The 23,027-nt window shown below is 28.4% G+C and overlaps 1 protein-coding gene across 1 annotated transcript; it reads left to right on the forward strand.

Moving 5' to 3' along the window:
- Positions 1–888: 888 nt before the first annotated feature.
- Positions 889–21,553, forward strand: LOC100215859 (polypeptide N-acetylgalactosaminyltransferase 13). Its single transcript, XM_065810137.1, has 8 exons — positions 889–1,283; positions 6,171–6,346; positions 8,805–9,180; positions 13,752–13,869; positions 19,706–20,020; positions 20,157–20,258; positions 20,363–20,500; positions 20,598–21,553. The coding sequence occupies exons 1-8, from the start codon at positions 922–924 to the stop codon at positions 20,757–20,759; spliced, it is 1,749 nt and encodes a 582-aa protein (XP_065666209.1). The 5' UTR covers positions 889–921; the 3' UTR covers positions 20,760–21,553.
- Positions 21,554–23,027: the final 1,474 nt, after the last annotated feature.

Genomic DNA, 23,027 nt, shown 5'->3' on the forward strand with positions numbered 1-23,027 from the left:
TTCGGTAAGACAAGTTTTTTAGGAATGTTAATTCTTTCAATAGAAAAAGTGAATATATATTTTTAACATATTTTTTCATAATCTAATATTTATGATAATGATCAATATTTATCCAACAAATCCATATTTATGAATGATATAAAGTAACTTTATGTAAGCATCATAGTTGTAGCATTATGTATTAATAAAAAATGCAAATAGTATTCTTGTTATTAATGATAATAGTATCAAGAATTCGCTTCTTTTTCAACGTTGGACATGTATATAGGCTTTAAGCACAATATTAAATTATAAAAATATATACAGCTTTTATTAAAATTTTACAATATTTAAACACAAAGTGCTTTTATTTACTGATAGTCTTGGTTAAGTTATAATGTGCCTGAGAGTCTAACTATGGCATTTTTCAAACCAAATTATTGTCTGATTGTTTTAGATAGGACATGCTTAGCTTTTCAAACCAAAACTATAATTATATGATTAAAAGGATAAATTACCACCACATAATTAAATTAAAATTAAAACTTTTGATAGAGCTGGATTCTTGTGAAAAGTTACTAACCTAATATTGACTTGAAAATGTATCCAAAAAATCCACCAAGAGTCCAACAAGCAGTGGTCAATCTTGTTGTTTTTTAAATTTGATCAGTTGTTAGATCAGTTTTTTTTTTTTTTTTTTTTTTTTATAAAAAAGTAAGTTTTGTCAACCTTTAAAGTGTATGTTGCTTAATATTATATTTATAATGAAAGTTGTGTTAAGAATGAGAAGGAAAAGTCACACATTATTTAAATATATAGTTCTTTTATCATTTGAAAATATTTTAAAATATTGATAATCTTGAAATGAGATTCTATTTTATTACAAATTAGTTTTTTTTTAATTATTTTTTAGATGTATTAAACCATGTATAAACTCATAAAATGAGACTTACAAAGAGATATGTTTGTGCAGCAATATTAATTACTTCATTATTTTGGATTATTATTGATTTTACTGCTTTGTTTCTGACTGGTTCAGAAAAAGTATCTTTAACAAGAAACTATGTTGAAAATGAAATTGTTGCTGATGAAACAACAAAAGTTAAAATAGATTATTTTAGAAAATTTTATAAAAACATTCTAAATCCAGAACCTGGCAGTGCCGGGATGGAAGGACAAGCTGTGTCCAATTCAGTTAATGAAAAGGCTATAGAAGATAAAAGTTTTGATGACTATGGGTTCAATGAGTTAGCAAGTTCAAAGATCTCACTTGAAAGAAGTATTCCTGATAATCGAGATTCGTCGTAAGTAGGAATGTTAAATTTTAAAGTTTGCTTATAAATGTTTTAAGTGTGTTAAGTTATCATTAGCATAGAGTAACATGATCCTGTGGTTGTAATTGTTAACCGATTTTTACACCAATTATGATCCAATGTTACAAAAAAAACTGCTAATATTTTTTTAAAAAGTAAACATAAAAGTAACTAAGTTATGCAATAGAGGTCAGGCCCGTATTAAAAAAAATTGTATTGAGGGGGAAGGGGTGGCAGTGTTGGATTAAGGAGCCCTGAAATAGTTTTAGGGACTTTTTTTTTTTTTTTTTTGTCAGATAAATTTTTAAAATTATTTATTTGAAAAATTATTGGGGGGGGGGGAGGTAAATGCCTCTGCTGCCCCCCAATTGCTACAGGCCTATTGGTAAAGCGCTTGCCTCATAAGAGAAACATTCCAAGTTGCGTCTCCACCCCATCCCTGTTAATTGTTTCTTTGCGCAGCAGCCTTGTTTGATAAGGTCCATGTTTTGAAGTTATAGAGTTAAGAGAGGCTTGTACCACAATTAAAGTAGCCTTCTTGTCTGTAATGGCCTAAATTTATTTGAAGTATTTTTTCAAAATTCTTTAAATAAATTTATTTTATCAGTTTATTTGAAATCTTGACTAAACACAATATGATCAAATATCAACTTTTGATAATATTTGGTCATATTGTACAAGTATGACCAAATATTAACAAAATACGGAACAAAGATAATCAAGTTATTGAGCATAACTTATTATTTTTTAGCAATTACTTTCTAGAATTGATTCCAATTATAATTTACTGAATTTTAATTATTAAACAATATAAACTTGATGAAATTTATTTAAGCAATTATGATTACTAAACACATAAAATTTATACTTCAAACATTGCACAAAGCTATATCCTTTTTTCACAGTTTCTACTATGATTTTGCTTGTCTTAAAGGAATGGAAATGCTTTTGCATATCAAACCTTATAGATAAACAGTCACTCCCTAGTATGTTTGGTTATGTAACTGGGTAATTTTCCAGCTTTAAAAAGACTGTCAACATCAAAGTTAAAACAGTAAAAGAGAGCTAATTCTCTGGTTACATTTTGCTGTAGCATAAATACAACTAATCAGAATTTACATTTAAATCTTTTAAAATTTGAAGGTTGTATGTGTCAACAAACTTGCTATCAAAATAACAGTCACATCTATCATGACAAGAATTCAAATATTTCTTAAACATCAACTGCACCAAAAATCTTGTAAAGGTATGTATTTTTAGAACAGCCAAGATGGACTTTCATGTTAGTAAGTGACTGGGATTGATATTTGACTGTGGCTGGGGCTGGGTTTGTTACCGGGACTGCATAAACATTTATACATCCTAAAGTATATATTTTTTACTTAAAATTCATGTTATATTTTGTATATGTATGCATATATAAACATTATTATAATCATCATAATCATCATCATGATCATGATCATTGTCATCATCATCATCATTATATGGTCATGATCATCATCATCATCATTATTATGAGCATCATCATCAGCAGCAGCAGCATAAAAGATGAAGGCTAAAGCCTGATGATCATCATCAACAATATCATCATTATCATCATCATCATCAGGCTTTAGCCTTTCTCTTTTATGCTGTTTCTCTAATATAAAAAATATAGAGCATTTTTTTTGTTAGAGAAACAGCATAATTCATACAATATGTAAGGCACTCTCTTCAAATTTTATTACTTCTACCACTACCATTTTCTACTGAAGCTGCTACCTCTCTACATGCTGATATCTAAATTATTCCTTCTGGAATAAAAGTTAGGAAGTTTTTATCACTTCTCTTCGATTTTAAGTCAAGCCTCATTCTACTCCACATTTTTCAACATTATTCATTTTTTTAATTTTTTTACAAGAACGTCTCTCTTAAGAACAAATGTCCTTTCATTATTGCAAGAAGCCAGTGTAAAAAAGTTCTGTCTGATGTGTTATTCTCAGTTAACTAAATCTTATATCTTATCTCAGATGTTAGGTTCTAGAGACTTTTGGTTAATCTTTAACAGTGTCATTAACTAAAGTAAGTCTAAGAATTAATCTCTAATTCATGAGTCTGATCTTTTTACTTCTCAAGTAAAAAGATCCAACCCATGGTATGAGCTCAATATTCCAAGTTGGCGCACCATTCTTCAGCAAACCTTACAAAAGTGTTAAATCGAAATGTGTTGACATTGACAGACCACAGTCGATCATTGATAAGTACAATTCTGCACCTATATGTATTATGTTAAGAGCAACCCAATTACAACTCTGTTTTCATTTAATTGCCTACACTTCCATTTAACGGAGTAAAGATTAATGGAATTGTGTTTTATAAAATTTGCTGCTGAAACATTGTGCAATACTTTAGTCATTTCGAAAACAAATTGTGTGCACTGTTTTTGCAGGATTTATGAAAGTCAATTAGCCATATTTATTTCATTCATTGTTCTACAATTTGGATGTATTTTGGAATAATGATAATTGCATTCAGCCTTCTTTGAACTTAAAATTAAAATTTTTATAAGTTTTAACTAGTAAGTGACTAGGGCCCTGACTAAAAATGAGACTTTTTTCAAATCAGGCCCCGGCTAAACTATAAGATTCGGCAGGGATTGATAGCTGGGGCTAGAAAAAAATTTATAATACTTTATATATTATAATTTTATGCTTACATTTACTATTTATTAAATACTGGCATATATTTATATATTTTCAAAATCTAATTTACTTTGAACAAGATTGCAACCAACCACTATTAAGTTATGAGTTACTTTAAAATAGAGAATAAGTAAAAATACTAGGAAATGGTTAAATGAAGACTAGAAAAGTTGTAGGTTGTATATAAAAGATGGCTAATAGTTATAAGGTTTTTTTGATGTGCAAGAAAAAAAACTGGATTAATAAAAAATGTTATAGCATGAAGGGACAGATATAGTAAAAGGATGTAACTTGTTGAATAAGAAACAAGCAAAAATGAGTTTTGGTTTATCATAATAAAGATGATAGCTTGTTTGAGCATTGACCATGATTGCATTTGTAGAAAAAAGAAATGCAACCTTGCAACAATGGAAGAGTAGCTCAAGCTTGGCAAATAAAGCAGGTCTACTTTATTGTTATTATATTTTTTTATGTTAATTCAACTCCCCAAGGCTGAAAATGCCACTAAGGCGAGGAAGCTACTTAATTGTGGTTATAACCCTCTCTCAATTATATAACTCCGAAACACAAACCTTGACAACCGAGGCCGCTGTTCAGAGAAACCAGTTGAGCGCGTTACTACCAGGGACAAGGTGGGGATCAAACTCAGTACCTCTTGCTTATGATGCAAGCGCTCTACCTCAACACCATGACCGCATTACATTTATAATGTGCTTTTGGACTTTGTCTGAGAGTAAGAAAGTTGTTATTTATCAATGTAGGAATACCAACATTATTGTAGTATTTTTTTGTAGTAAATAAATGAGTTTTGATGTCTTGATTGATATTGTAGATAAGAAACAATACAGGAGCAAAGATTTATAGGTACCGCAAGATACCTTGTGGTACCCTTAAAGTTACTTGAAATAAAGAAGAGTGTAGGCCTTCAAGATTAACTTTATTACTGCAGTTAGTCAGAAATAATTTAATAATCTTAAAACCTTTATATAAAAAAACTAATAACAAAGTGAAGTTCTAATTGTAGCATAGTTAGAGAGGTCAAAGTTTTCTAGAGTTTTGAAAAATTGGAACCACTTATTTAGAACTTTTTAAAAATTAAACATTAAATATAATATAATTAATAAGATTAAATGTTAGACTTACTTTAGTTAATGACAATGTTGAAGACTAACCTAAAGTCTCTAGAAACTAACAACTGATATAAGATACAAGATTTAGTAAACTGAGAATAACAGAGCTTAACATCAGACGGGACCTTTTTACATTGGCTTCTTGGAATAATAAATGGGCATTTGTTCTGAAGAGAGATGTTCTTGTAAAAAAGATGAAATAAATGACTAATAAAGCAACTGCTCAAGATGGTGAAAAATATGGAGTAGAATGAGGTTTGACTTAAAATTGAAGAGTAGGAATAAAAGCTTCCAAACTTTTAGTCCAGAAGGAATAAAAGCTTCTGAGATGCGCTTTATGCATACATATTATGGACATGAAAATATGTTTGCTATTTATTTAGATCCTGGCATACAATATCCTTTCATATTTATATAAACTTTAGTATTTATATGGTGTAGTATTTGGGAAGATGATGATGATGATGATGATGATGATGATGATGATGATGATGATGATGATGATGATGATGATGATGATGATGATGATGATGATGATGATGATGATGATGATGATGATATGATGATGATAATGATGATTATGATGATCATGTCGATCGTAGTGATGTTTATATATACATATATATACAAAATATAACATGAATTTTGAATTAAAAAGATATACTTTAAAAAAATATACTTTAGGATGTATAAAATGCCCCAGTCAAATATCAACTTCGGTTGTTTACTAGTCTTAACGCTACATTTATATTTTAAAATGAAACATAAAAATAAAAATTTAACCATTCCACTCTTGCTATCACTGTGCACAGTTAATTCGTTTATTTCTTACATACTAGCTTGGTTCAGTCTATGAAGTATCGAATCCAGTTCACTTATAATAATATAGCTTTTCTATTTAATTAACTAATGTTTATGTAAGGCTGTATTTATATTTAGCTATTTTATTTAACTAACTAATGTTTATGTATAGCTGCATTTATGTATATATATGTTGTTAAAACTGTCCTAATACAATTTGAAACTTAAATTTTTTAATGCCTACTTATAAAAATTTTTTTCAGGTGCTTCAATGTAGATTATCCTGTAAAACTTTCTACAACAAGTGTAATTGTAATTTTCCACAATGAAGCATGGTCAGTTCTCCTGCGAACTGTACATACAGTGTTAGCTCGCTCTCCACCTCACATGTTAAAAGAAATTATTTTAGTAGACGATGCAAGTGTTAAAGAAAAATATGGTATCAATTTAGTGTTTAATGTGTGGTAAAAATTTTAAAATTAATGTAGTTAAGTTTGATATGCTATTAACCGTTTATATTAAAGTTGTTCTTTTATCTATTTTTAATATAAAATGAATTTAAATTATTCGATAAAGTTCTTTAAATTTTAAAAAGTTAGCATGTTATTCTATTTGTTTAAAAAGACAACAACTTCTTAAATATGTTATAATATTTGTTCATTACTAAACTGTGTTAGAGTACTGCCTTTGCTACACAAAAATCAACTATGCATTACCCAATACCAGAGGCATGGTCGGATTCAAGATGCATGAATCCAACCATGCCTCTGATATTAGGTAATGTATAGTTACTTTTTGATAAATTATGATAAATACTAGCAAATTAAACAATGTTGTTTGATGTATATTGATAAAATGTTTATGAAATGTTTATGAAATGTTTACTATTTAAAAAATATTTTTAAAAATCAACAATTAATAATCTATTTAAAAAATGAATATTTAGTACAGAAAATATGAAAATATCCCTTAATACAATACAATTTTTTTTTCTTCACTTTTATTTGAACTTCATAAAAAGAAGCAAAAAATTTGTTAAACAGCTCTCTAATATGAAATCCTTTCTGATTGTCAATGATTAAAATTACTTTTGTTTTGCTGGTGATATCATGGCTGGAAATTCTGGATACTACTCAAACAATAAAGAAACGTGCACAGTTAGTACTGATATAAAGTGTAAAGAAAAGCACTTTTTAAGGCTGTTGCAATCAATACATCAATTCATATTAATGAATGTTTTATCATTCATATCAACAAGCTTTTATCATTCATCTGCAAGAATTGTGAATTTTTGGAGACAAAACTCTCCAAAGTTTACATGTGAGGTTGGTAAACTTTAATATAGCAAGTTCTAATTTATTGGATCAAATTAATTTCGTACAGTTGTTTGTGAATGGTTTCAAATTAGAATCGAAATATTTTGTAGATAATAGAGTTTTTTTTATATAAAAGTGGTTTTTATTCATAACTAAATACTTTATTTTAGAATAAAATTTATGTTTTTTTTTTAAATTTAAAAATAAGATATTTTTTTGTTTATTAAGTTTTTATTTTGTCTGATTACTTATTCATCACTCTTAAGTACAGTGCTTGACTTGTTTTTCTACTTAGCAGTCTTGTTAATCAAGGTTGGTCAATTGTTACAAAAATTGAGAAATAGTTAATCTCTTTGATCACAATTCCTTAACACAACTAAGTATTCACCTCTCAACTTTTAAGAGATAAATGTTTTAACATTATTATTTGTTTAGTTTTTTTTAAAAAGGTGGAGTACCTTATTTAGTAGCAAAGAAGGGGGCATAAGCAGTTAACTAATATAAAAGAATATTTATAAAATTTTAAAAGTTTTATTGTTTTAATCACTGGTGTAAAAATTTTTGTGATAACAGAACTTTTAGTGGCTTAATATGCAAAAGTTACCTAATAATATAAAGTTACATTTAATACCTAAGTTACCTTGTAATTTTAAGTGAAAGTGGTTTTTTTAATTCAGATTTACTTTTTTGTGTCACTTTAAAGTTGGTTGTGATTTTTATTTTTTAATATATATCTTAATTATCCTTAACTAGAGTTAAGGACACTTGTAAAGTTGTGCAGCTCAATTAAATATTCTTTAATTGCTTAAATAAATACTTTTTTACTAAATGAAGCATTTCTAATGAAATAAAGTATCTTTTACAGTATAGTTAATATCTAGAGAATTGGATTTAACAATAGCATGAAAAGTTTGATCACCTGGTTTTTGTACAATGAGAAATAATTATTGTTGTTGTGAAATGAAATTTTTTTATTAAGAATATTTATTTTGTATTGAAACAAATTTTAAATATTTTTTCAAAACTCAAACTAATCTTTACTAGAACTCTGAACCCCAATTGATATCAGTATGATGTGATCATTGTGCACCCCATCCATCCAGGGAATAAGACATTAAATATTTCTAAAACATGTATTAACATGTAATAACCTGTTTTTAAGACAGCTAAAACATGTATTGTGCCCACTGGGACATACACCCAAGTATTCTGGTGTACTTAGTCTTGAATAAAGAGTCATTAATGATACTGAAATAGCCAACTGCATACATCAGAGGATTTAAATTTAAGCAGATAATTTCTAAATATATATTAGGACTTTTATTTAAGCAAAAAAGTATGGTTATATAAAAAAAAATTATAATGAATTTTTTTTTTTTTTCTTTTATCTTTTTTTATTGAAAAAAGTTGTATTTGTATGTATATGTGAAAACTTAAACAAGAAAAATTTTTTTGGGGTAGTTTGCTCTTTAAAAGACTTTAACTAATTATATAAAATTGAGTTAGCATATAAAATAATAAACTAGTTAAAGGTGTTTTGCTATAAAATTATAATAAAACTATTTGTATAAATTTGTATAGGTCATCTTGGTGAAAAGCTAGAGAATTATGTCAATACTTTATCTAAAGTTAAACTTATTCGATCTCCTGTTCGAGTTGGATTGACTCAAGCTCGGTTAATTGGTGCAGATAATGCTGTTGGAGAAGTATTAGTTTTTTTAGACTCTCACTGTGAAGCTAGTTTTGGTTGGTTGGAACCATTGCTTGCTCGGTTACAAGAAAACCCTAAGCTTGCTGTTGTACCGGATATTGAAGTTATTTCTTTTAAAAATTTCGAATATAGTTCTGAGAAAGGTTCATACAACAGAGGAATTTTCAGTTGGGAGTTAATGTTTAATTGGGGTCCATTGCCTCCACGTGAAAAGATGAGAAGAAAATATGAATCAGATCCTATTAAGTAAATAATTTTTTTTTATATATACATTTGTTTCAGTCAGAGGTTATAGAACCAAACACTTAACTGTTTTAAAATGTAATTTATGTTTATCATTTATACCAGTATGATAACCCATGCATTTGCGTGAAGAATTAGTTGAAGCTTTCAATTACTTTTAATTACTTTTCATTCTTATTCTAAGAGAATTTTATTAGTGCATTTCATTTAATGATTTTACAGTTATATTTAAAATATTACTGTAAATTGCGTAACTAAAAAATGCAAGTAAAATCAAAAGTAGCAACGAGTCAAAAGTTTTTGACACAATGAAAAATAGTAGCAATTTTTTTTTTTTAAGTAAAACTTTTTTTTCACTCAAACAACCATAAATCTTTATTAAAATTTTTTTTTTTAGTTTTTTTTTACGAAAATTTTTTTTTAGATTGATTAAAAACAAAGTTCATTTGTTACTTTTTCTTTATGCAGTATAGTTTTAGAGTTTACCTCTAAAAATGAAAAATGTCCACAGATAGACACATTACCTCTATGTTTTTATGATAAGAATATATGTTTATATTTATTGAAAGATCCTAATAGCGCGAATTTAGTTTTAAGTTTAATGATCATAACAATTGAATTTTTATTTAAAATTATTATCATACTTTCATTATAACCACATTTACAATAATAGTCAATTTCAAGTTAAAAAAACTAAAAAGTATATTGGGAAGAGTAGGTCACCATGAAACACTTTAGGTCACCAGTAGGTCACCATGAAACACGGTTTTTGCTTTGTAACAATTTTTTTAATAAAAAATGCTTAACGCATTAGCCTAATGTGAATTGAGGTCATAAGATCTCTTTATTTTTTTATTTTTTAAAGACATTAACTTTTTTAAATTACTGCAATAATATTAATTATCATGAAAAAAGTTAAATATTAACTTTTTTTTTTTATTATTACTATAAGGGAATGTTTATTTTATTTTATTTTTTAATATCAAATAATTAAATTTAATATTACATTTTTTTAAATGTTTGATATTAGTAAATTTCTTTCTTTTCTCGTCATTTGCATAAATGAATTAAAATATGTAAAAAAAATTGAATTTTTAAATGATTTTTTCTTAAATTTTTAATTACGGCTTTGTAACTACAAATGATTTTTTATTTAAAAAAATTAGCAACTAACAAAAAAATTACCTTTATTTACTTTATTTATTAAAAGTTTATTATTTTATTAACAAATAAAAAATTAAATTTTGTTGTAAAAGCAAAGATTATTTTTCCAAACATCATTTATTAAAGTTATATCGCTGTATATATTATTTATTAAAGAATAATTGCTGCGTTGTAACTTGCGATTTGTGCAAAAATTTGCACGTTTTGTGCAAATTTTTGATGCAGCCATTTATTTAAAGTTTAATTTTGAGTAAAAAAAAAATGATTAGGAAGGAAAACAGAAATAACAATTGCAATAAAAATGAGATAATTTTTTTTTAAGAATAAATAAAATTTAAATGTTGAACAATATTTAGTAATGTTTTTAAATAAATTTGACAGTTAAGTTAAACCCAAGGATTACTTTAATTTTTATTAACTTAATTATATTTTTTAAATCAAAATTAAATTATATATTTTTTAAATCTAAATTAATTTTTTTTTTTTTTTTATCAGAATAAAATTATATATTTTTATTAAATTAATTTTAAATTAAATCATATATTTTTTATCAGAATTAAATTATATTATGATAATCTTTGCTTCAAGCGTTTTTCAAGCGAAAAAATCAATCATTACAATAAAATAAAAACAAAATGAAAATAAATTTAATTTTATTTAAGTTTTTTTTATCAAAACTTTTGGTGTGCATTGCAAAGGCCACATTTGGAGCTCTTTGTTACGGCTTAGGGTTTATTGTCGATGACTTTAATGTTCACCACTCTGAATGGCTTGGCTCTAGTGTCAGTGATTCTGCAAGCATTAAAACCCACAACTTTTGCTATTCTCAATCCCTAACTCAAATAGTCAACTTTCCAACTCGCTTTCCAGACAACCAGAATCATTTACCTTCTCTACTCGACTTATGCCTTGTTTCTGATCCCAAAGCCCGCTATTTTCAGGTCATGAAATCTTGTATCTCATCTCAAAAATTAGGCTCTCGTGACTTCTGGAGAATCTTTAATAGTACTAATAATAAGGGCAAATCTTTAATTCCACCTCTCTTGTATCGTTCAGACTTTGTCACCTCACCTAAAGACAAAGCTGAATTGTTTGCTAAAAACTTTTCATAAATGTCATCTCTTGAACCAACAAACAGGTTGATCCATTGCTTGACATTCATATCACTCCAGCTTTTGTATCTAATGTGATTTCCTGCATAGACTCTTTTACAGCTTGTGGCCCATACAACATACCTGTTATAGTCTTGCAGAAGTGTTCTCCTCAGCTGTCATCTATACTCTCAAAACTATTCAACAAGTGCTTATCAGAGTCTTGTTTTCCAGCCTGCTGGAAAGCGGTATCTGTTATCCTTATCTTCAAAAATTCTGGAGTGCGATCTGATTCGTCTAACAACCGTCCCATTAGTCTTCTTCCTATCATAAGCAAGGTTTTTGAATCTTTAATTAACAAACACTTAATCTCTTTTCTTGAATCTAATAACTTACTTTCTGACCATCAATATGGATTTCGATCTTCTCGTTCTACAGCTGATTTGCTAACAGTAATAACCGATAGGTTTTGTTGTGCATTAAATAAAGGTGGAGAGGTTAAGGCCATCGCTCTTGACATTTCAAAAGCTTTTAATAAAGTTTGGCATGCTGGTCTTCTCTATAAGTTTACTTCTTATGGTGTATCTGGTAACACCTTTAAGATTATTGAATCCTTCCTTTCTAATTGTAGTATAAAAGTTTTCCTTGATGGACAGCATTCTTCTTATTCTGTAACTTCAGGGGTTCATCAAGGTTCTATCCTTGACCCTATACTCTTTTTAATTTCCATTAACGATCTTCCAGAAATTCTCACATCTGAGGTGGCATTGTTTGCTAATGATACTACCATTTATTCTTGTTATGATAAGAAACTAACACTCTCTGATTGTTTGGAGGGGGCATTTGAGCTTGAAAAGGATCTCACTTCTGCTACAGCATGGGGCTCACAGTGGCTGGTGAACTTCAATACAGATAAAACTCAATTTTTTTCAGCCAATTGTTATTGCAATAATTTAGATCTTCCTATATTTATGAACGGTGATGTACTCGATGAGTCATCTATTCTTCATCTTCTAGGATTAACTCTTACTTCAAATCTTTCTTGGAAACCATATATTAAATCAGTTGCAAAATTAGCATCTGCTAAGGTTGCATGTCTTTATCGAGCTCGACACTTTCTTACTTCGGATTCTATTCTCTATCTCTATAAATCTCAAATCCGGCCTTGTATGAAATACTGTTGCCATATCTAGGGCGAATCTTCTAATGATGCCCTTTCTCTTTAAGACAAGGTGCAAAAACGCATTGTAAACATAGTTGGATCTGCTCTAGTAGCCAACCTCCAACCAATATTACATTGTCGTAATGTTGCTTCTCTTTCTCTTTTCTACAAATACTATAATGGGCACTGCTCTAAAGAGCTAGTGTCTCTTGTGCCATTTACTAAAATTCATTTCCGTGTTACTCGTCATTCAATTAAGTGTCATCCTTTTTCTGTGACTGTTCCTAAGTGCTCCAAAAACTCTTATTCGTCTAGTTTTTGTCCTCGAACATCAGCTCTTTGGAATTCGCTTCCTTCATATTGCTTTCCTGATTCATATAATTTGCAATCAATTAAGTTGTTTGTCAACCGTTATCTTGCTCTACAATCTTCATCTTTTCTCTTCCAGTAACTTCCAACTTTAGTTACTGGTTGCTTGCAGCCAGAAGCGAAGACGTTTAAAAAAATAAAAATTAAAAATTAAAAAAAATAGTGCTTATATATATAATTATAACATAATTATATATATAAGCGCTAAAATAAATTAGTTAAAATTTTTACCAATACCAAAATATATTAGTTAAAATTTTTGCTACTTTGTATACAAAATTACAAAATAGTTTTAATAAAGTTTCGCGTAAAAGTAAAAAATCCATTATTTTTTTTTACTTACCATGTTAATGCCGTACACAACAGGTTTAAAGTAAAGTTCAAAGTTTGTATCATGGTCCTTCCCCTCCCCCCTCCCTCATGGAGTACCTTGATACAAATCAAGGGGTACAAGCTAAATTAAAAGTATTAAACCTAGAGAAAAATTAAAAATTAAAAAAAATAGTGCAGATTTTTAATTGAAAGACAAACAAATAAATAATTATAACCCAAATAATGCATCCAATGGTCAACAATCCAATTTTTGCTTTGTTGTGAGTATTTTGAATAATATTTATAATTGCTGCTTTTGTTACTTTTGTTTTTTGTTTTTATTGTATTTTTGTTTTAATAAGTGTTATTTGAATAATAAAATTATTCTGTTAAGATATTGTTAACATTGGTTTCGGATATGATGGAAACATATTCTCTGCTATAATGTTTAAAAGCTTGAAACATCTTCTCTTTAGGTCTCCAACTATGGCTGGTGGTTTATTTGCTATGAATAGAAAGTATTTTTTTGAAAGTGGCGCTTATGATCGACAGTTAACATACTGGGGAGGTGAAAATGTTGAAATGTCTTTTAGGGTTAGTTAAATATTATTTTAAAAATATTTAAGATTTTTTATTTCTAAGTTATAGACTTTTTATGTTGTTTAGAATACTTTATATTATGTGTTTAACTCAAGTCGTGTTTTATAAAAATAAAATGCAAATTTAAATTTTTGCTTTGTAAATCAAGCTCTTTATCATTTTTTAGTCCATTTTATCAGTGTTAATGTTTTGTTCTTTTTACACTATCAGTAATGTTTTATACTAATAGTAGTGTCATTTTTTCTCATAATAATAGTTTTTAAAATCTCTAGAACACTTAAGGAAATATTTAAAGAGCAAAGTATGATTAACAATCAATAATAAAATATGCAATGATAAAAATGTTTAAAAAATGTATATATTTATATACAAAAAGAAATGAATATGTGGAAGAAAAAAAAAGAAAAGTACAAATTAAATTTTTGATTGAATACTTTTTTTTTCCTTCCAATTTCTTTTCTAATGAATAGTTGTCATTTAGCTCAAAAGTTCTTTTTTTCTAAGTGTAATTTTTTTATTACTCTTCGGTTGTTGTTTTTATTTGTTTACATGATTTTTTCATGGAAAATAAAAACAACAACTTAAATTTTTTGTTATTTTATGTTATTAGCTAAAATCAGTGTGTCTGTATATATATATATATATATATATATATATATATATATATATATATATATATATATATATATATATATATATATTTCCTCATGACGCATCAGAAAATAGATGTAAGATTTTCAGGAAGATCATTAATATAGATAAGGAATAACACAGGATCAATTTTTCAAGTGGTGTCTTACTTTCACCCAACTATCAAAATCTATTTTTATTAATAGAATATTTTAAGTTTATAAATAGCAGGTATGCCGAGTCCCAAAAAGGACTCCAGATTTAAAAGTCGCATATAGATTACTTTATCCTAGTTTTTGGTATCCAGGAGCTTTAAAGATATAAAAAAGCTTATAAACTACGAGGGGGAAAATAATTAAGAATTTTAGGTGAGAGGAACAATTGATTTTTGAACGCAGATCAAAATCGCAGATGCAGAGACGCAGATGGCAATCTGCATCCATGATAAATAGATAATAAAAAAGAAAAATAACAAAAAGTATATTTTTTTCAATAAAAAGTATTTTTATACTATTTGGGTAGAATTTTAATACTATTAGGTATTCTTAAATACTTTTAGATATTATTAGATTATCATAAAACATTGTTTTTAACATCTTACTGAAATTGGGAAATAGGCAATAAATATGTTCAACATATGTACACTTTTGCCAGCTTTTTCCAATTTTAGTGTGATGCATATATATAAAGTGTCAAGTAAAAATAGATGAAACAAAAAAAAGTTTTTTTTTTATTACTATCTTTTTCTAAGTATGCATATTTAGGATCAGCACTTGAGATTTAACATTAAAAGACTCTTTAATATTAAAACATTAGTTAATCTAATATGGTTTAATTAATAAAGAAATATAAAGGGTGGTTAAATTTTAAGGGCCGATGTTAAATTTGAATAAAACACAAATTATTAAGGAATTTATTGTAACATCTTTTTATTATGATAATACGGTATGATTCAATTATGTATGGAATAAAATATCGGCCAAATGGGCGCCGCGACCTCGGCGGCACACCTCCATCCGATGGTGCAAATTTTCGATGACGCTGAGGCATAATTGAGGTTCTATGCCATTAATGTGCCGAATTATCTCATCCTTTAGCTCTTGAATTGTTGCTGGCTTATCAACGTACACCTTTTCTTTTAAATACCCCCAAAGAAAGAAGTCCAACGGTGTCAAATCACATGATCTTGGCGGCCAATTGACATCGCCACCATGTGAGATAACACGGCCATTGAATTTTTCGCGCAAAAGAGCCTTTGTTTCGTTAGCTGTGTGGCAAGTGGCACCGTCCTGTTGAAACTACATATCCTCCACATCCATATGGTCCAATTCGGGCCATAAAAAGTTCGTTATCATCTCACGATAGCGAACACCATTCACAGTAACTGCCAGACGGCATCATTTTGGAAAAAATATGGTCCGATGATGCCACCAGCCCATAAGCCGCACCAAACAGTCACTCTTTGTGTGTGCATTGGTTTTTCGACAATCACTCTAGGATTAACATTCGCCTTGTTCGCTACAATTCTGCTTGTTGGCGAAGCCACTAAGGTGAAAATGGGCCTCATCACTGAAGATGATTTTTGTCGGAAATTGATCATCGATGGTTGCCTTTTCTTGCCACCATTCTGACCATTGACAACGTTTGAGATGGTCAGTGGGCTTTAGTTCTTGGGTCAACTGCACCTTGTAAGCGTGTAAATGCAAGTCTTTATGCATAATGTTCATCATCGACGAGCGTGAGAGGTGCAATTGTTGGCTATGACGACGAGTTGATGTGGACAGCTCTTCAGTCACACTGTCGCGAACAGTAGCAATATTTTCGACAGTACGAGCTGTACGAGCATGCGCTGGTCACATCTCCTACAGACCCGGTTTGCTCAAATTTTTGCACGATTTTTCCGATTGTACGCACATTTGGGCGATTAAATTGGCCGAAAAACTCACGAAGTGCACGATATGCATTTTGATTTGAACGCCCATTTTCATAATAGGCCTGAATAACTTTAACGCGTTGCTCAATAGTGTAACTTTCCATGGTTCAAATTGAGTCAGTCTGAAATCGAGAAATGACACATTAAATACAGAAAAATAATTTACGTTTAGGTTTGGTTCATATTCAACATCGGCCCTTAAAATTTAACCACCCTTTATATATATATATATATGTATATATATTAAACATCTTCGCTTCCAACAAGGCTGCAAGCAACTACTAATTAGAGTTGGAAGTTACTGGAAGAGAAAAGATAAAGATTGTAGAGCAAGATAACGGTTGACAGATGACTTAAAGGATTGCAAATTATATGAATTAGGAAAGCAAGATGAAGGAAGCAAATTCCAAAGAGCTGATGTTCGAGGACAAAAACTAGACAAATAAGCGTTTTTGGAGCACTTAGGAACAGTCACAGAAAAAGGATGAGACTTAGTTGAATGATGAGTAACACGAGAATGAATTTTAGTAGATGGCACAAGAGACGCTAGCTTTTTAGAGCAGTGCCCTTTTAAAATATTTGTAGAAAAGAGAAAGAGAAGCAACATTATGACAATGTAATATTGGTTGGAGGTTGGCTGCAAGAGCAGATCTAACTATGTTTACAATGTGTTTTTGCACCTTGTCTTAAAGAGAAAGGGCATCATTAGAAGATCCGCCCCAGATATGGCAACAGTATTTCATACAAGGCCGGATTTGTGATTTATAGAGATAAAGAATAGAATCCGAAGTAAGAAATTGTAGAGCTCAATAAAGAGATGCAACCTTAGCAGATGCTAATTTTGCAACAGATTTAATATAGGGTTTCCAAGAAAGATCAGAAGTAAGAGTTAATCCTAGAAGATAAAGAGTAAATGACTCATCAAATACATTACGTTAATATATATAGGAATATCTAAATTATTGCAATAATGATTGGCTGAAAAAAATTTAGTTTTATCTAAATTGAAGTTTGCCAACCACTGGGAGCCCCATGCTCCCAGTGGTTGAAAATGATGATTCAAAATGAGAGATTAAGTGTTTGTTAAATAAAGATTCAAAAACCTTGCTTATGATAGGAAGAAAACTAATGGGACGGTGGTTAGACGAATCAGATCGCTCTCCAGATTTTTCGAAAATAGGGATAACAGATACCGCTTTCCATCGGGTTGGAAAACAAGACTCAGCTTTATCTTTAGGTGAGGTGACAAAGTCTGAACCATACAAGAGAGGTGGAATTACAGTTTTCGATTAGCAATCACAGCAGCACAATGTGAGGAAAACCATGGAGAAGAGTGAGGCTTGACCTGGAATCATTGAGAGGCAATAAAAAATTCCATGCCAGCCTGAATCCACGAAGTTATGTAAGAAGCACAACAGAAAGACAAAAGATTTCTACCCCAAGGCCATCACAAAGAAAATCAGGAAAAGAATCCTAGTCAGCTATAAAGTAGTTGTAAGAGATACGATGATAGGGGATTCAGATGATGAAGAAGAATGAGATGATAGTTATAGAGAGATCAAACTGTGATCAGAAGCACCTAAGGGTGAATGTGAAGAAACTGAGCACAGACTAGGATCAAAAACAAGACATAAGTCAAGTAGAGAAGGTAAATGATTCGGGTTGTCTGGAAAGTGAGTTGGAAAGTTAACTTTTTGAGTTAGGGATTGAGAAAGGCAAAAGCTGGTAGCTTTAATGCCTGCAGAGACACATTGACACTAGAGCCAAGCCATTCAGTGTGATGAGCATTCAAGTCACCAACAATAACAGTATTGGCTAATGGATAAAAAGAGAGGGCTTGGTCGATATGATCAGAAGTAACATCAAAAAGAGTGCAGTCTTGAGATATAAGGAGAGCGATAGAGAACGAAGAGAAAGGCGATAGAGTGAAGTGGTGCTAAACGAAAGCACATAAAAGAATAGTCTGAGGATTCAAACCTAGTTTTCTGACAAATTGATGATTTCTTATGAATGTAAATGCACAGGCCAAGCATGTGACTATTGGAGTCTTTACGAATTAAAGGAAGATAACCATCAACACTAAGATCACAAGATGAGACAGCTGAACTCAAATTAGTCTCACAAAGAGCAAGTAGGTCTGGTGAACTTTGCCAGAGACAAGATTCAACATAAGAAAAGTTACTTCGAAGACCACGAATGTTAGTGAATGATAGGTTTAGAGAACTTGGTGATGAAGATGGTTTGTGTGTTTTTTAGTTTTTGGTACTTTATTCATTTTTAAATTTGTTAAAGATTTTGACTCAAAGCATAGATAGTACTCAGTACACTGTTTAATAGCCCAAGCAATTGCCTCATTACTATTTATAAACCCTAAGCCGTAACAAAGGGCTCCAAATGTGGCCTTGGCAGTGTACACCAAAAGTACAAACAGGGACACCATCAATGCGCAACATGGCACTGTTAATACTTTGATATTTTTCAGCTGTTGATGGAATCAGCCTCTCTGAGAGCTACCACAGAGTTCAGGAAACCTGACTACAAGCCAGGCTCCAAACCATAAAACTGAGTTTTAGAGCTGTAACCTCATTAGGAGATAATAGAAAGAGTTGTGTAGTCATAAAAACAGAGACACAAGGAAAACCCATACATTAAATATTTTTATCAAAAAAATTTTAATCTTTTTTGTGTTTTATACAAATAAAATTTGAATGATACATTTCATTGCAATTTTATATATATATATATATATATATATATATATATATATATATATATATATATATATATATATATATATATATGTATATGTATATAAATATATATGTATTTAAATATATATAATATATATGTATTTACATATATATAATATATATGTATTTACATATATATAAATATATATGTATATAAATAAATATGTATATGTATATATATATGTATATAAATATGTATATATATATATACATATATATATACAATATATATGTAAATACATATATATAAATATATATGTATTTACATATATATAAATATATATGTATATAAATAAATATGTATATGTATATATATATATATGTATATAAATATGTATATATATATATATATATATATATATAAATATATATATATATATATATATATATATATATATATATATATATATATATATATATATATATATATATATATATATATATATACATATACATATAAATGTTTACCCAAAAAGTTCATGTAAAATATTGTCATCTAATGTTTTTGTTTTTTAAGTTATGGATGTGTGGAGAAGGAATTGAAATCATACCATGCTCTCGTGTTGGACACGTTTTCAGAGAACGAGCCCCTTATAAAAGTCCAGATGGTTCAACTGATCATAACAGTATAAGGGTAGCTGAGGTTTGGATGGATGAATTCAAAGAAATATTTTATTCATTTCGTGCAAATTTAAAACCAGAACAAGGTGGAGATGTTAGCGAGAGAAAAAAGCTTAGAGAAGACCTTAAATGCAAAAGTTTCAAGTGGTATTTGCAAAATATAATTCCAGAATTAGAGATTCCAGATAAATATCCATATGGAAGAGGCGATGTATGTATTTTTGATCACTTTTGATTAATAGTTGTGTTAGTTAAAATCTTTTTATTTCTTTTAATTAAATTATATAAAATTAACTTAATCAACTCCAAATTAGTTAATATTATTAATTATTTTTATATTTTATTAGGTAAAGAATCTTGGAACATTGAGTTGCCTTGATACACTTGCACAAAATAACCAGGGGGGGAAGCCTGGATTGTATCCTTGTCACAAAATGGGAACGAATCAGGCACTATTTTTATTTTATTGTAAAAGGATTTTTGTTTTCAGAATTTTGAAATAAAAAACTGTTTTATTGCTTCTATATGAAATATCTTTTAAATCTTGGTTTAGTATTTTATCTTCACAAAAAAGTTTGAAATATGGCATGATGGACTGTGTTTGGACCTAAGTGATAGTGATCTTAATGCAAAAGTAAAGTTATGGCCTTGTCATAAGCAAGGGGGTAATCAAAAGTGGAAACACACCAAAGTAAAATTGTTGTTTATGTAATAAAAAAAACTTTTATAAAAAGGTTTTTTTTTTAATTTTCAAATTTATAAATGTCTTTAATGTTTTTATATTGTAGAGTGGCCTAATAATGCACGAATCACGGAAAAGATGTTTAGAAGGCCAAGGAGATCAAATTCTTATTCGAGCATGTGATACTAATAATGCTAACCAACGATGGTTATTTGAACATTATCCCTTCGAGGAGAAATCTCCAAATGACAAAGATGACTGGCTGTAAGAAGTACCAAATAAATATATTTAACAATAAAATGAAATATTAAAAAAGTTGTGAAAAATTAAAGTTTATGAGAATATTCTCAGATGCATCAGTTGGTGATTACAAGTCATCGTAAATTACAAAAAAACTTTTATAAAGGCACATTTTTGCAAAGGAGTTGTACGGAAAATCTATCAGAAAGCCTTAGTGTGATGGAAAACATAAAACATTTAATTTTTATATGAAACCAATAAAATACTATATTTCGATGATACTATACTATTTTATAGTTTTTACATTGTTCCAAATTTTAGATTATTTAAACTTTCTATTTTCTTTCCTTTTTTTTTTTTTTTTTAATTTTTTTTTTTTAAATAAGAATATTGTTGCCATAAATCTTTTCGAAAATAAAGTTTGTATAATAAAGAGATTTTTATTATTTTCAATAACTAGAATTCAAAGTAAATTGAAATTTAAGTTTCAATACCAATATATGAAATTTAAGTTTCAATACCAATATTGTACCAGTTTTTAATTATAATTTTTTGCATGTGGGTTTTTCTTTTTTTTTTTTTTTTTTTTTTTTTTAATTGAATTTTTTAAATTTTTTATTTTTCTACATGCACATTTTCATGGATATTAATTATTATTATCTGAATTTTGTTTTTCGCAAATAATTCATATACATAGGTGTTTAGATAATTTTTTATATTTAATATATGTCAAACTTTGATAAATAGAATTTCTTTGTGAGTTTTATATTGAGTAAGGTTTATTTAATTGTTCTTTATCCGATAAAAATATTTATATTTTAACGCCATTAGAATTTCTTTATAGTTGTTGGAAAATTTTTTTGCAGTTGTTACTAAGTAGAATCAATGTTACTATTATTAGGCGTTTAGAAATAAACATTTATGTGTGTATATATATATATATATATATATATATATATATATATATATATATATATATATATATATATATATATATATTAATTTTAAGATTCCTCTAAACAACAGTTTTCCCTTATCGCTGTATTAAAATACATTTTAATCAATGTTCCCTTTATTTCTTTATATTATGAATACCTTATAGTACTTCTTTATAATATGTATACAAATTTTTTTGTTAATACGATCATGTATTTTGTTATGAGTATATTACTTCAACTAACTTGCTCTTTTTAAGAGGCAAATTTTTCTGCAGATTTGATAAAAATCGAAAATTTTATCAAATAAATAAAAAAAATAACCCAATATAAAGGTTGTGTTTTTGTTTAGTCTTTTCGATTGATAATTTCCTACTTGTTTTGTTAAACCATAAGTTTTTTTAATATAGTATAATAATAAATAAACTATTATTATTAGTATATTTTTTAGAATATAAAAGTAAAAAAAATGAAAATTTTTTTTACGCAAAACCGCATATAAGCGATTAAAGGAGCAAAAAAAAAAAAAAAAAGAACAAACAAAATATATTTTTAAAAAGCCTTTTTTCTTGAAAATATGGAATTTTTAAAAAAGCCTCTTTTTGCTATTTTGGCCCCGCGCGCTTATACATAGCTACCCCACTGCGACGACAATAATGTAGTGGGTAAAAGTTTACTACAGAAGAAAAAAAATTTATTTTTTGTTTCTGTAGTAAATTTATTATTACCAACTACTTGTAAAAAATTGTTTCTACTTTTCATGCTTTATATGCCAGAATCAATTTAGCTTTGCGACTTTTCGAATCTGCGGCCGTATTCTCATCTCTCCGTTAAGCCTAACTTTGTCTGAAATTTCATTACAATATCTAAGTAAAGAAATGACAAAAATTTATATAATTTCGTTAAAATAAAACTTATACCAAAATAAAACATTTATGTTTAAAAAATTATAATTTTAAATAAATTTTTTATTGATGTAATTTAAAAGAAATTTTGACTAAATCTCCGTTAAGCTTAACGGAGAGATGAGAATACGGCTACTGGTAATGTTATTCTTCCGGATTCTAAATTACACATGATATGTGCTATATTGAATCCAGAAGTGTTTGACGGACTTTTTCTCACTTAAATAATAAACTTCCGCCCAGATATCTGGACCGAAGCGTCGGGTTGTAACCTTAAAAATCTTAGACATTTAAAACTAACTTATATGCACCTTACAAATCAACTACAACAAAATAGAAGTATGTTAAAACATTGCGATATTTAAACCTTAGTTTCAAATACAACAAATAATATCACGTTTAGACCAATTTTAAAATAATTTTCAAGTTTAGTCACTTTGGTTGCTTTTTTATAAA

The sequence above is a fragment of the Hydra vulgaris genome, chromosome 11 (genome assembly GCF_038396675.1).
Source record: "Hydra vulgaris chromosome 11, alternate assembly HydraT2T_AEP".
Taxonomy (NCBI): Eukaryota; Metazoa; Cnidaria; class Hydrozoa; order Anthoathecata; family Hydridae; genus Hydra; species Hydra vulgaris.